This window comes from Pseudopipra pipra, chromosome 4 (assembly GCF_036250125.1).
Source record: "Pseudopipra pipra isolate bDixPip1 chromosome 4, bDixPip1.hap1, whole genome shotgun sequence".
Lineage (NCBI taxonomy): Eukaryota > Metazoa > Chordata > Aves > Passeriformes > Pipridae > Pseudopipra > Pseudopipra pipra.
This window is the reverse complement of record NC_087552.1, coordinates 44,132,460-44,146,194: the sequence shown is the minus strand read 5'-3', so window position 1 is coordinate 44,146,194 and position 13,735 is coordinate 44,132,460. Positions and strand designations below refer to the sequence as shown.

Genomic DNA, 13,735 nt, shown 5'->3' with positions numbered 1-13,735 from the left:
AGTTTCCCAAAGCACTTCATGTCAGTTTTATCTTATTTCTTGACCACTGCTATGTATATTGGTTGTAAAATTGGTATATCGTGACATTTACCTCTACACATATTATACTGACTTTTGTATTAGATTTATACAGTAAATAAAATCAGCTGTGGATTATTTTCTGACCCTGAAGCCACCTGGCACAGTATGGCTTTGATTGCTTACATCTTATCCCTGGAACAGGTTGGCCATATTCAAGTTGCCTGTTCAGAATGGTGTCTGAATTGTGTGAATTCTCAGGCTGCAGCCAGGCAGTGTGTTTTTGTGCTACTTGTTCTGGGCCAAAACTGGTGCCAGAGATCCCACTCACAGTATAATGTTATGGGCAGTTGTCTGATAGCAGTCATGCTGATTTAACCTTAAGTTTATAACCTTAAGGGAACATGTACAGAACTCAGAAAGTTTAAGATTGCAATGTCATGTAATGGTACATAGATCCTCTTGGTTTCATCATTCCCTATAAAATAGCAATTTAAGCTGGTTGTTCTTTAGTTTGGAACATGGTTTATTGCCTGTTGGTGTAATTTATAATCCTTCATTCTTTCTGCATTTTGAATTCCAGCTGGTTGTTAAGTTTTAACTAAAAGTATGTGAAATATCTGATGGAAGAACTCTTGAGTACAGAGCAATACTGACAGATAGCATGACCCAAAGTAGCAGTTTTCCCATGTGTTAGTTTTATGCTTACAACTTTGAAAATAGGTTGAAAAGAAACCTAGAAATGCACAGAACGGTGGGCAGTATTATGAGCTAAGTGCTGAGCATCTAGCTAATTAATTGAGCATTGAAATGTTGACCAGATGGATTGGTGGGTTTATTCCTTGTTTGCTATTGAATTTGATCCTTGACTGCAGTTCTGCTTACATAATAGTAACTAATATGCCCCATTTTTTTATTCCCAATTTGTAACTATTTTCTGAGTGCCAATTGGCACTTTCTTATGCAGTTATTTTAGACTACCTTCAAGTTGTTTTCTCATGTCTTAGTGTTCTCTTTGTTAATGTCAGTAATGCCTTCAAAACTGATGTTCCCTTTAATTCAAAGCGATTTTTCTCAATTTGCATTTGTCTTCTGCTTGGCTCAGGGCAGTGCTAATTTTATATTAATGGACATGTTATTGTATACCCCTTTTGATTTCCTTATTTGGAATGTGCTTTGTTTTTTTGGTTGAGCTTGGTTGGGTTTTTTTGTGAACTGAAAGGTATGTACTGGTGTTCCATTACAAGCACTAAAGGGAAAAGATACTCATTTATGTGGAAATCATGCCATCTGTTAGAGATAAGCATGAATATTTGCATTTCATGTGTCAAAATATTAAGATAGTAGCTGAATAAGCTTTTTTAGTGCCTTTTGTAAATATTCAACTAATAGCCTTATGCAATTGTCTTTAACTGAAGTTAAGGGAGAACTTTACAGTTGTCATAGGCAGCTGTAGGAAAATCTGATTTAGAAAGAGCATTGTTGGAAGGACTATGTTTGAATTGAGCACTAACTGTATCCTTTTTAATAAAAACAGGTAACAGTGACAGACAATGGTACTCCTGCAAAATCAACAATTGCACGAGTGATTGTGAAGGTCTTAGATGAGAATGACAATAAGCCTCAATTCTTGCAAAAGTTCTACAAAATTCAGCTTCCAGTGCGTGGTAAACCAGAGCGAGAGAGAACTGCTAGGAGAGAGCCAATCTATCGAGTTATTGCTGCAGATAAAGATGAAGGCCCCAATGCAGAGATCTCCTACAGCATTGAAGATGGTGATGAACATGGCAAGTTCTTTATTGAACCGAAAACTGGAGTGGTTTCATCAAAGAAAGTTTCTGCAGCAAGGGACTACGATATCCTTTCAGTGAGTCAAAGTCTCGTATATCATGAATATGTAAATTGTTCTTTTATCTGTTCATTTCTTATTCAGCAGCTGGCAGATGAGTGCAGTATCTGAAGGAAGAAAGCTTCAACAAATCCAGAGCATTGTTTTGTGGGTTTCTTTGGTTTGGTTTGGTTTTTGTTAAAGGATGATTTCAGATGTTTGTATTGTTAATCAAGAAACTTCTGTTCTTTTCCAGAACTTGACAGGTAATGTATGTGATGAGGGAACATGAACAATCAGTTTGACTCACCTTCAGGAAGAAAGCAAAATAAAAGTGAATTTATGGTAACAGTTTGTGCTGCTATCAGGTGCTGCACACTTTTTCTCCATTTGCTGCCCAGATAATGAAGGGCAAGTGGCACTTTGAGAGACACTTAACCTTTTTGGATATGTCTCACACAAACAAATATGCTTGGAGCTTATTACTACTTTCTGTTTATGTGACATAATGATTTATGTGATCCTGTGTGTCTGTTTCACAGATTAAAGCTGTAGATAATGGTCGTCCACAAAAATCTTCAACTACACGGCTTCACATAGAATGGATTCCAAAGCCCGACCCACCCACAGAGCCTATTTATTTTGAGGAGTCATTTTTTTCTTTTACGGTGATGGAAAGTGACCCAGTTGCTCACATGATTGGTGTAATAGCTGTTGAACCTCCTAGAACACCACTTTGGTTTGACATAACGGGTAAGGATGCCTTAAGGGCCTTTATTATTAGAAACAAGTGCATGGAGTCTGAGATACTGGAGGGCTCATTGCAGCTTGGTTTTAATCGCTCTTCTAAGTAATGCAAGGGTTTGGAATTTTTTAGCTGCAGATGTGGATTTTCCCCCTTATTTTGTTGTAAATCAAAATTATTTAATTTTTATCAATGACACTCTATAAGATTAAAATTAAGTTGCAAAATATCTGTTGTGTTGCAGTTTTGAAAATGACTTAATATTGTGTCACTGAAAACTAATCAAATAATAATTAATCTCACAGACTGTAAGATAGGAAAAGAAATAAAATGCTAGTTTTCTGCAAATCTGGATAGTACACTCAAAGAGAGATTGTGCTGTTCATGTTGATTTTTTCTCCTGGGCTGCTTCTCAGTTTGCTGTCCCTTGATTCAGTATTAAAAGGAAAGCATGCAATGTTCCTAACCCCAGCAAACTTCTTCCTGTACATATTCTTTCTACTATATCATAACTTAGCTTCTACCATTGAAAGGGGAATTCTAACTAGTAATATGACATAATATGTTGATGTCATGGTGACAAAATGAATAGTACTTTTAAAGTTTAGATTTAGTCATTAGACCTATGAGCACCAGTAATACACAGAGTATTCACTCTATGGCTGGTAGTAAAACCAAGTTCTATTGTGTGTTAAGTGCTTTGGAATTGAGGAGAATGGCATAGCCTTATTTCAGGAGAGATGCTGAACTGTAACAAACTGTCTCTGGTCTTAAGGTAACCCTATCAGATTGCTTTTTCCACCACATATTCATAAGAGAGACAGAAGGATCTTTTTCACCTTGGTTACTACTGAAAATTTGAGCCATGATTATGGTGTTAAGTTGTTCGGGAGAGCATATTTTTAATTCTTTCTTAAAGTTTAAGTATTTGGAACATCTGTTTTGCTGGTATGTATTTCCTAAGGAATGCTGAAAACAGCACTGGTTAAAAGTAAACTTTCTGAAATAGACACATGTAGCAGGAATATATAAATGCCAAATACTTGAGGGTGTCCTCAAAAAATTTTCAAGCACATGAGAATGTACACAGTTCGCCCCTAAAATCATGCTTCGTGTGTGAACAACCTGTGATCATATTGATAATCATTGCTAATTCATTAAATATTTATATAGAATTTTTTAAATAATTCTTTTAAATGTGTTCTTGGGAGGAGGGGGGCAAAGTTCCTGTCCAACTAGCTCATAGTTGAATAAAAAATGTTTGCATTTAGACAAACCAAGGGCTTATGGATCTGTACAACTGTGTAGAGGTAGTAAAGAGTTCAGGATGCTTGCTTGCATTCTCATAGGGGAAAAGCTCTCTGCATTAGAGGTATTTTGGGACTGAGGTGGCTCTTTCACTTTTCTCCCAAACACATACAAGCACATAGACATGGGAGTAGAAAAGCAAGCAGAAAATATGAAAATAAGTGAGCAGGAAAGATGAGAAGGTTTTGTGTATTCAAATTAGGGTTATCCAGTCAACAGCAAACAGAAACATCTATAGACCAAAGAGCGTCCATTAAAGGAAGGGTTAAGAAAGTGACATTCCCAGAAAAAAGTGAGCACTTCATGGGGGTGAGAGTAGATAGAAGAGGCCTCAGAGGTTTTGGGAGTTTCAGTTTAGTACAGCAGTGATGTTTTCTGGTGTCTTTTATTAGCAAAATTTGTTAATTAGGTTGGGGATGTACTTTTCTATTGTTGTTCTTTGTGTGCGTCAACTGCTATGGCCTCTGAACAGAAAACTTCAAGGGGAAAGAGCAGAACTTGCTGAATGTTGCAAAATAAACCCTTTTATTTTGACTATGTTCTTAGTAAAAGTGTACTGGAAAGTCTGATATGTGATTATGTTGTGAAGTTATCAGCTGCTCTTACAGGTGGTCACTTTACTGCCCTCTTTTACTGTTTCTAATAGCATGAATGAATTTGATTGACAGCTTTCCTTTGTGTTCTGTGCTTGCTTTCCATGCTTTCTTTCTTTTTGGCTGAGCCAGGAGACAAGCTTGCTAGTGAAGTATTTTACATCTTTCAGATGGCTTGTGACCTGAACTGTACAGCAGAAGGTATCTGCTGAGATCACATAATTTATTACCAGATTATGAGATCTGAAATGAAAGCGTACATTTATAAACTATTTATTTTATTAACCCTTCGGAAATCAAAGTGCTCACGGTTGCATTTGTGACAGGTTCGTTTTTGTTTTGTTTTGTCATCATTACATTTATACAGCGTCAATTCTGAGCATCCAGTTTTGGCTTTGGCTAAAACTGTTGCTGTTACACGTTCAGTGTACCAGGTGCAGAAGTTCGGGTTGAGTTCTGCTTCAGCGGATCACCAAATATCACCACTACTACAAAAGTTAGGCAAGGCCTTTGTGATTCTCTTGATAAGGAAGGAAAAAAACTTGATTAGAGACCCTGTCTTTTTGTCAGGAAAAGTGGTTAAGCAGACTCATACCCATTCGTTCTGTTCTTCCCTTAAAACATAGATGGCTTCATTGAGACATCCGAGAAAATGGTTTTGCCTGCCAATTATAAAAGGAAAAGCTAGATTCACTTTCTAAAGCTGACATATTGCACAAAGCCCATTAAAAAGATAATGTACACCTGTTAAGAAAAGAAAAAGCTGCTGCCTTTCATGCTGTCCAGTTTCTGTCTATTTGAGTGATTCAGAAACTGCTGCTGGGCCAGTAAGAGGAGCTGTCTTTCAGTTAAACTTGAAAAATTACATAATGTTGGTCATTATCAAATATCTCAAATCTGGTGAAGCAGAATCCAGCCCATCTTTCCTAAACTGGTATGTTTGTCATACAATGGAACCTTCTAAAGGTGAAATTCTTTTTACATGTGAATGGGGGCTCATTTCAGTATTTCCTGTTTTTTTCTTGGATTAAGTACAAATTTGCAATCTTTGAAACTTTACCCTCTCACTTCTAGCCTTGGCTTTTTATAAAAGGCATTTAGTGATCTACAAAGCTTAGCATGTAAAAACTTGTTAAAGGAAAAAAAAAAGGCACTCGGATGATATCTGAATGCTATCTGCTATCTTTGTAAAATATAATTAGAAAAACACATGCACGTAATTAGGAGAAATTGGTTCACCATATTCCACACTTGCTTGACCAAAATAAAAATTGATTCTTCCGTTTTAGGCAGTTCATTGAGAGGGCTAAAGCAATTGTAGTTAAATGGCAGTATTTATTATTGCTAACAATATTTATACCTAATGGACATTGTACTCTCAGGACAGTCTGCTCCGGGTGGCATGATGATGACGATCAATTAAATGTTTAAATGACTGAGTGTAGCTATTGATCTACACAGTCATTTAACTACAGCTCAAAGAGTAATCTGAATGTTTCACAAGGGAAATTAAGATAATTTGCTTCAGAGAAGGAACTTGGCCATATTTAAACATTGGGCATTTAAACATTTAACACTCATCTGAATCCTGCCTATCTCAGAATGCGTGAGATAGTGAATTCTTTAGATAGTCAACACTGACATGAGGACTCTTCAGAGGTACCACTGCTTTTTCTACCTTATCTATAGTTGTATACGAATATAGTAATTTGTACTCTGCTTCAAAAGACACAAATTTGACTTATGTCTGATTAAGAATTTTATTGTATTTTGATACAAAGTATCTTTTTCACTAATTAGCCCAATCTGCACAAAATTAACTGTCACATTTTATCCAGTAATTCTCAATTTCCTCCTATCTGGAATCATTAAATTCCTTTAAAAAAAAAAAAAAAGAGTAGAGAATCCCGCAAATAAGAATTTACCTGCAGACTTTCCATGAGCCAGACAAATCAGCTTTGTCCAAAACTACTCAGTTTTAAATATGTACAAGTAGCAGTATATCACACTGCCAGGAAAAAAACCCAAAGTGTTTAAAATAAATGTATGTATCAGTCTGTGTATATACAGTTTCACCTTCATTAAGCATCTGAAGACAGAACATGATCATACATGAAAATAATGAAACAATAATGCATTTTATTAATTTATCCCTCTCCTAATTTCCTGAACAAGGTGGCAACTATGACAGTCGCTTTGATGTGGATAAGGGCACTGGAACTATCATTGTCGCAAGGCCTCTTGATGCAGAACAGAAATCAAATTACAACTTGACAGTAGAGGCAACAGATGGAAACAGATCTATCAGCACTCAGGTAATGGACTTTCTAATTAAGCATTTATAGAAGAAGGAATGTGTAGCTGGAGAGTGGGGAGAGTGTTGTGTTTTACACTTTTTTTTCATCCTGGACAATGACCATGGTTTATCTAAATTAGGGACTCTGTCTAAAATAGAAGTGGATTCTGATATTCATATAGCCATGTTGTTTGGTGGTTTAGGTGAAAGGTTGTATGTTATGCTGCTGTAGTTTGAACCAAAAACTTTTAAGTTATATCATGTTCTTACAGCTAAATAAATGAAAACAGAAACTAAGCTCTTGCACGCATAATCTTCTCTCAAGAAAAGGATTAATACTACTTATATGAGTTACTACTCCAGCTCCCCCAAAATCACTAATTTGATTACTGTACTTGAAATTTAGAGACGACCATTGTAAAGTTTTGTGATTACACTCCCCCTGCAAGATGTGGATGACCAGTTGTACAGCATCCAAGTAATGTTTTATGAAACTGAACTGCTCCTTCTGCGTAGTGTACATATTGAAACAAGGTTTAGATGATAACATCTCTTCGTATCTTCCTAAGTACTTTATTTTAGCTTTGGTGGAGGTAGAGATTGCTGCTTTTTGGAGATTGTTTGGCAATCTCAGACAAACCATTTTTTTTAAAATTACCTCTCTACTAAGTCTCTATGGTGGTGGCAATTCTTTGCAGTTGGACTACTAAGTTCACTTTAAGGTACAGAAGCCTTTTGTGGCACTACTGGAAATAACTCATAGTAAAGTAGGTTATAATGTATATCCCTTCTGTTTTTCCCATCTAGTTTCTTTCCCCAGCCCAGAACCTGAATATATTTGAAAGTAAAGTTTAGCTGATGTTGCTGTGAATAGAGCCATTAACATAGAGGAGCTCCACTTTTCTTCCAAATAGAAGGGAAAGGATTTATTTACAAGATAAAGACTGTTGGATTGGGACAGTAATGTGTCTGTGTTACATATCCCTATCATTGACCTACCCCTCAGGAGCTCAAAGAGCAATAAGTGGGTTGCTGCTGTCTTTTCTGTAAATAGAAATCTGTCTCACAAATGCAATTTTTTGTTGTTAACCTTCTATGCAGCACATATGTTTTTCTGTTATCTTTTCTAATGTCTTAAATGTTGTCTTCCTGCTTTAGCCAGAGGAAAAGATGTTTCTTCTCAATGTTTTGGATTTTAAACACAATCTTTATTGAGCAGACTGCATGTCTGGAGGCTCAATAGTTCAAATAGACTAAATTCAATAGGAGAAAATTGGAAGTTTAGCAGTTTCCTATGAGAACTGCCTTTTCCTTTAATGATGACAATTGTGAGTGATTCTAGAGTGATTCTAGACCATGAATCTTCAAACACAGCAACATGTTCCCCAGTAGGAACTTGCTGCTATCATAGCTATGGTGCCGCTGCTTCTGGTGCTGATGAACACCATAAGAGGTTTGAAGAATCCTGCTATAAATTTATTGCCTACTTGTAGTAAAAATATTGAGCAAATTCACTTGTGATTACAGAATGCTGGATAGAAGGCATGAATTACTTTGGAAAAAAAAATAGAAGAAACACAAATCCAGCTAAAAGATAATTCCTTTTGCCAGAAAAGTCAAAAAGACAGCAAGAGGCTTTCCACACACTCTTCTCCCTCTACCAAAAATGCAGTCAAAAATGCTGCTATGCAATGTGTTGGGGTAGTCTGGGGACTACTAAAGGCTTACTATGTGGTCTCGATGACTGCAGATATTCTCTCCACTGCTGATGCTTATGTAGCTGAATTTATGCAGACATCCTCAGCTGTCACAGTTGAACCATAATCTGCTTTGTCTTTTAGAACAACCAAGGATTGGAAGGTCATAAGAGTACTTTAACCCTCACCCCTTCTCTTCCTCTGGGTTATGCGATTCATTCAGTTCTTCTTGGAAATGCACAGTGTAACTTTTGTCCAATTTCTTTAAATTCATTTGTTATTTTAGCATTTTGTAAAGCTGAGTGAGCATAATGAAAATTTACCACAGCACTCTTCTCCAGAAGAACTGGAGTAGTAGTCTTAAATTTGTCATCTCTGTGAAGGCTTTTTCTATGATTTTCTTTCATATCTTTCCTTTCCTCTCGTTAGAGTGTTGGCATGATCAGAGATTGTGGTTTCTCTTACAAACAAGCACAAAGGCTTCCTTTGCATTGTCTTGCATTTGTCCTGCTTGTGGGATAAGCACAAACTATGCTGTTGCTGCTAGAGTCTCACATTACTGTGGTGTACAGATTGACGAGTGCAGACTAGTTCAAACTCTGCGACTGTTGCTGCATGAACAGATTCCTGATTTTAACTGATTCTCTTATCTCCCCCATAACTCCTGGCCCACCCAAATGGACTAATCTGTTAAGATAACCCTCAGGACTATCATTCAAAGGATACATTTCAGATATGAAATGTTGATATGAAATCAAAGTTGAAGGTATGATTTATGGCTGCCAGTGTGTAAATTCCCTTACTCATTGCTGAAATAATGGTGATTAAAGGTTGAGTGTTGACATGCTGTTGGATTCTTCTAAGAGCTGATTAACAGTTAAAATGGAGTGACAGGCAAAAGAAGTTCTGAATTCTGTGTGCATACATGAGGAATGACAATATGCTGCACACAGCTTTTAGCTTACAAAGTAATTGCTGTAAACACTGCATATACAGTAAACAATTTAACAGACCTTGATTAACAGCAGATTAAGTCATTTTACATTTGATTTGAAAATGACATTTGCAAGAAATTGAAGAGGGGAACAAGAAATGAAAATCTTATTGTGTAAAACCAGTGTATTGTATCTGACTTTAAACTGGAAGGCATTTGCTGGCCTCAGGCCATTAACATCTGTAGCACATTTGACTCTTTCAGGACTTGAGTTAAATAGCTTTTGCGAAAAATCAGTAGTAGGCGGGGAGGCTATTAGAATTTTGCATGCATATAAACTGCCAAATGCATGATGCAAAACAAGGACAAACAAATTCCAGGCCTACAACACCTAGTGGTGTTAGAGACGACTAGTGTCACACTAGGAAGAAATATCATTAAAAATAAAACAATAATTAAAAAAATACAAAAATTAAATCATTAAAAAACGCAGCGTAGTTATGTACTGAAATAGAACAGGTTATTCACAAGCTGTAAGTAGCAATATATGAACTACTGAATTTGTTTGGGGGAAAAGAAAAAGAAAGAAAAAAACACTATTTCTAGCTATTGCCACTTGTAGTCATTGCTGTCTATCAGGTTTTTTTCACTGAAAGTAATACTTCAGATGGTTTAAAGCCAATTGGAGCATTTTACCTATTGCTGTGCTATTTCAGAATATTAATCTTGCTTTATGCAAAATTTATATTGATATTATACTTTGGGAATGAAGTATAGAATATTCTTCATTTATTAAATATGCATTTTTGCTTGCAATCACCATTCTGCTCCACAGAGACATTTGAGAACTGGAATGCAGTTATATTATCTCTGGATAATAAAACTTTTTGTTTATAAATTTATTATAAACATATCAGTGTAACTATAATGTAATTATGGGAGAGGAGTAGAATTTAAACTCTATATAGAATCAGTACATAAAAAATATTGAAACGATCCAATTGTGTTTAAATATTGCTAACTGAGTATGTTTTGTCAATGGCACATATCTCCTCTGCAAATTACTAGTAATAAATGCATTTCTTTGCAGATTTAGGTTTCACCTGCCAAATTATTAATAGATTTGAAGTCCTTCCTCAAAGTGATCCTGGGCTGCTTTGTTCTCTGTATGACCAGTGTGCGTTGCTCTCAGTGAGAACTGTGAGCAGAGGGGCAGTTGTGCAACACAGCCCTTGTATATCCTTGCAAAATGAGTGAAGTTTCTTTAGTTCCAGAGCATTTTATTTCAACGATCACATTATGGTCTGTTAATGTCTATTTTTTTCTATACTGTGCATCTTAAATGAGCAACACTTTCTAAAGAGATAATATTAGCATATTTCATTTGAATTTAATCTTATAATTTCATTGAGAAATGTCCCATAGGTGCTTTTATTATGCATGTTATTATAAGAATAACACAAGTTATTAATGTGTTTTGTTCTCAGGCACCCTAAACCATATTTTTCTGTGTGGGTCTTTAAAATTGCACTCCCAATTATTACTTCAATTGCTTTTCATTTAATTTGAAGGCCTTAACAGTTTACATGAAAATTTTGTCCTTTTACATTTAAAAGGAAACTGCACATCTAGTACCTGTCACTTAGCCTCAGTAAAAATTCCTGACTTGAAAGTAGGGTTTCCTTAGTAATTTATTCAGTAGTTTAGACTGGAAGGAGCCGCTGGAGTTCATGTAGTTAGAAGTCCTGCTCAAAGCAGAGCAAACTGTAAAGTTGATCAAGTTGTTCAGGGACTCATCAGATTCTAAGTGCCTGAGATGACAGGGTGTAAGTGCCTGAGATGAGAGGGTGTAAGACCCTAGGCTCCAAGCTACAAGCTCACTAAAGGGCTTATACTTTAAAAATATACAAGGCTTCACAAAATTTTATTAGAAGAGCCTTCAGCTCTTTTAAAACCATAAGAGAGAGTGCAAAGGAGAAAAGATGCACGTTTTCTTGGGAAATGCTGTTTTACTGTTTTCATTTTGTGTAGTACCAGTAGCACAGGTGGACGTCTTCAGAGCAGAAGATTGATCTAATGCAGTTGCTCTGGAGTTACATACCCTCTCACCTCCGATTTTGACCTAAGTTTCTGTATTTCGTAATCTGGGGGTGGAAATAGACATGAATTTAAATAGAAATTTTAATTTAAATTCATAAATTTGATACTCTGTCTTTTCACTTGCTGTTTTTCTGAGTCTGAACTTAATCACTTGGGGGTGGTAGTTTAATAAAAAAATTGCTTTGAGTTCATTTTGAAAACATAATATCCATTAATGAAGTGTTGTAATTGTATATGGCCTTTAAACCTTTTACTTATAAAAAAATACTTTTATAGTTTGATTTGTATTTGGTGTCTGGTTTTTCTGCTGGTTTGTTTGTTTGTTTTTTAATTTGTTGGTCATCTTCATTTTTCATTTTCCTGAGCCACCAATGTTCAGTGAGCAGGTGCTTTTACTCAAATGCTCAATATCTATTCCAGCTCTTTGTTTCCTTTCTTTAATTGATTTCTATTCCATGACAAAACCAAACTCCTTAGTCTCCATAGCAACATCTTGCAAGGGATTTTATCACTCTGCCAAATGATTTGTTTTTTTCGTACTTCTTCAGTTTTTTGAGAAATCTAGTAGATTGTGGGAGGCATTATTTTCCTGTGTGGTGATAGTCTGTATTTATCCTAACAGGCTGCTTAAAACACTGAAAAACTACCTATGTTTATGAATGTTTCCCTAAATGTACTGTTTTGTGGATTATGCATAGTAACCTTACGCTATCTACTAAAAAGCTTTTAAAGGCTATGGACGCACGTACACGCGCATGCATGCGCCCTTCTCCACCCTGACTGGTGGTCTGGAGGTGGAACCCTGTATTATTAACAGCAAGTCTCACATTAGGAGTATTATCACCTCTCTCTCTTTCAAGCAGAACATGAGGGTGATTTCCATCTCGTCTTGGTGACTTGTTTCTATTTAGTAGCTTATTGCAGCACCACTGCTTTGCCAGAGTCTCATTTTTTATTCTATTTCATGCAGTGTCATGCACCCTATTGTTCTTGATGAATAAGACTGAGGCAAAATTGTAATCTGGAACAGGCTCTCCTCCTCCTTCGTTGTTCTTTATATTTCCTTATGGTCTTGCTTACCCACAGGTTGTTTGACAGTTTCAAATAAATTTAAAGCTCTTTTTATTCCTTACCTGCCTTATTCCATATCTGGCTTCTGACTCTTGAGATTCCACCTTTGCCATCTTCATTTCTATTCCCTTCTATATGCTTGTTTGTTCTTTTTTTATTATCCAAGGGAAATTCTCAGTGAAAACAGTCTTTCTGGCGACATTTTCTTCAGCTATCAGAGTTGGCAAATCCCAGTTTTTGGAAGGACTTTCCTATCTTATAGTACAAAGTTATCTGAAGAATTTCACACCCCGTTGTGTTTCTTGACTCTCACTTCCATTAATCAGTCTGCCCGGTGATACAGGACTTCATTGCTTAGTTGCAGAAGTCTTTTTGTTGTTACTTAGAATTAAATCCTTCCAACAGTTTCGTCTACTGTTGGTAGGATTTGTAGGATATATTCAAGGACTGCCTATGCCTCTCTGGAAGTTATTTAAATGTTTTCAGCCTGTATTAAAATTCACCATTAGGACAAACTTGTTGTTTTGGAGCTTAGAGTAGTAGTTGCAACCTGGGCTAATAGCCCCACATCTGAAATAAATATTTTAGGAATTTGTATGACTCCTGTTGATAATCTTAACACCTGTTTTTTCTTAGTACAAGTTTTAATATAAGACACCGGTTTTATAAGGGTAAAGTTTCCTCTTCCTATAGCAAGAGGTATGGCTTTTCCTAATTATTTACCACCATCAGGATTCATCTCATCTAGTTTTCTACTGCATGCAGTTTGGTACCTTGTCTAAATTACATCTGTAGACTCCACCAGTTACCAATGGAAAGCAATAAGTATCTTCATAGACAAATTTAACCCACTTATGATATCATAAATACCTGTTGATAGTCCTTAATAAATTTATACAAGACACCTAACCTCTGGATGGTTAAAAGCATGGCTGTATGTGCAGCACATAAAGATTTCGCTGTGTGTTGTTGGAGCTTTGCTGTCTACTTTCCCACTCCTCTGCATTACAGTTATTCATCTGATGTTATCACTGTTAAAGGAACAGGATGGTGGCTGACTGTCTTACCCTTTTTATACAAAAATTTGATGCTGTGAAAGGCAAATGGGTGTGCAGGCATCTTGTGTTGGTTGAACATTATTATTC

General features: G+C 36.1%; 1 protein-coding gene across 10 annotated transcripts in view; it reads left to right on the top strand.

The window, feature by feature from the left end:
• FAT1 (FAT atypical cadherin 1) overlaps positions 1 to 13,735 on the top strand; it is a 106,120-nt gene that overhangs the window by 56,310 nt on the left and 36,075 nt on the right. For 6 of the 10 annotated variants that reach the window (XR_010430154.1, XM_064652709.1, XM_064652710.1 and 3 more), the window contains exons 5-8: positions 1,556 to 1,885; positions 2,389 to 2,599; positions 4,625 to 4,693; positions 6,668 to 6,807. Coding sequence is in view for 9 of the 10 variants with exons in the window: in XM_064652709.1 (XP_064508779.1) it covers positions 1,556 to 1,885; positions 2,389 to 2,599; positions 4,625 to 4,693; positions 6,668 to 6,807 (750 nt within the window). In the remaining variant the exon portion in view is untranslated. Of the gene's footprint in view, positions 1 to 1,555; positions 1,886 to 2,388; positions 2,600 to 4,624; positions 4,694 to 6,667; positions 6,808 to 13,735 lie in introns of those variants that run through there. The other 4 variants (XM_064652711.1, XM_064652706.1, XM_064652713.1 and 1 more) reach the window with 2 other exon arrangements.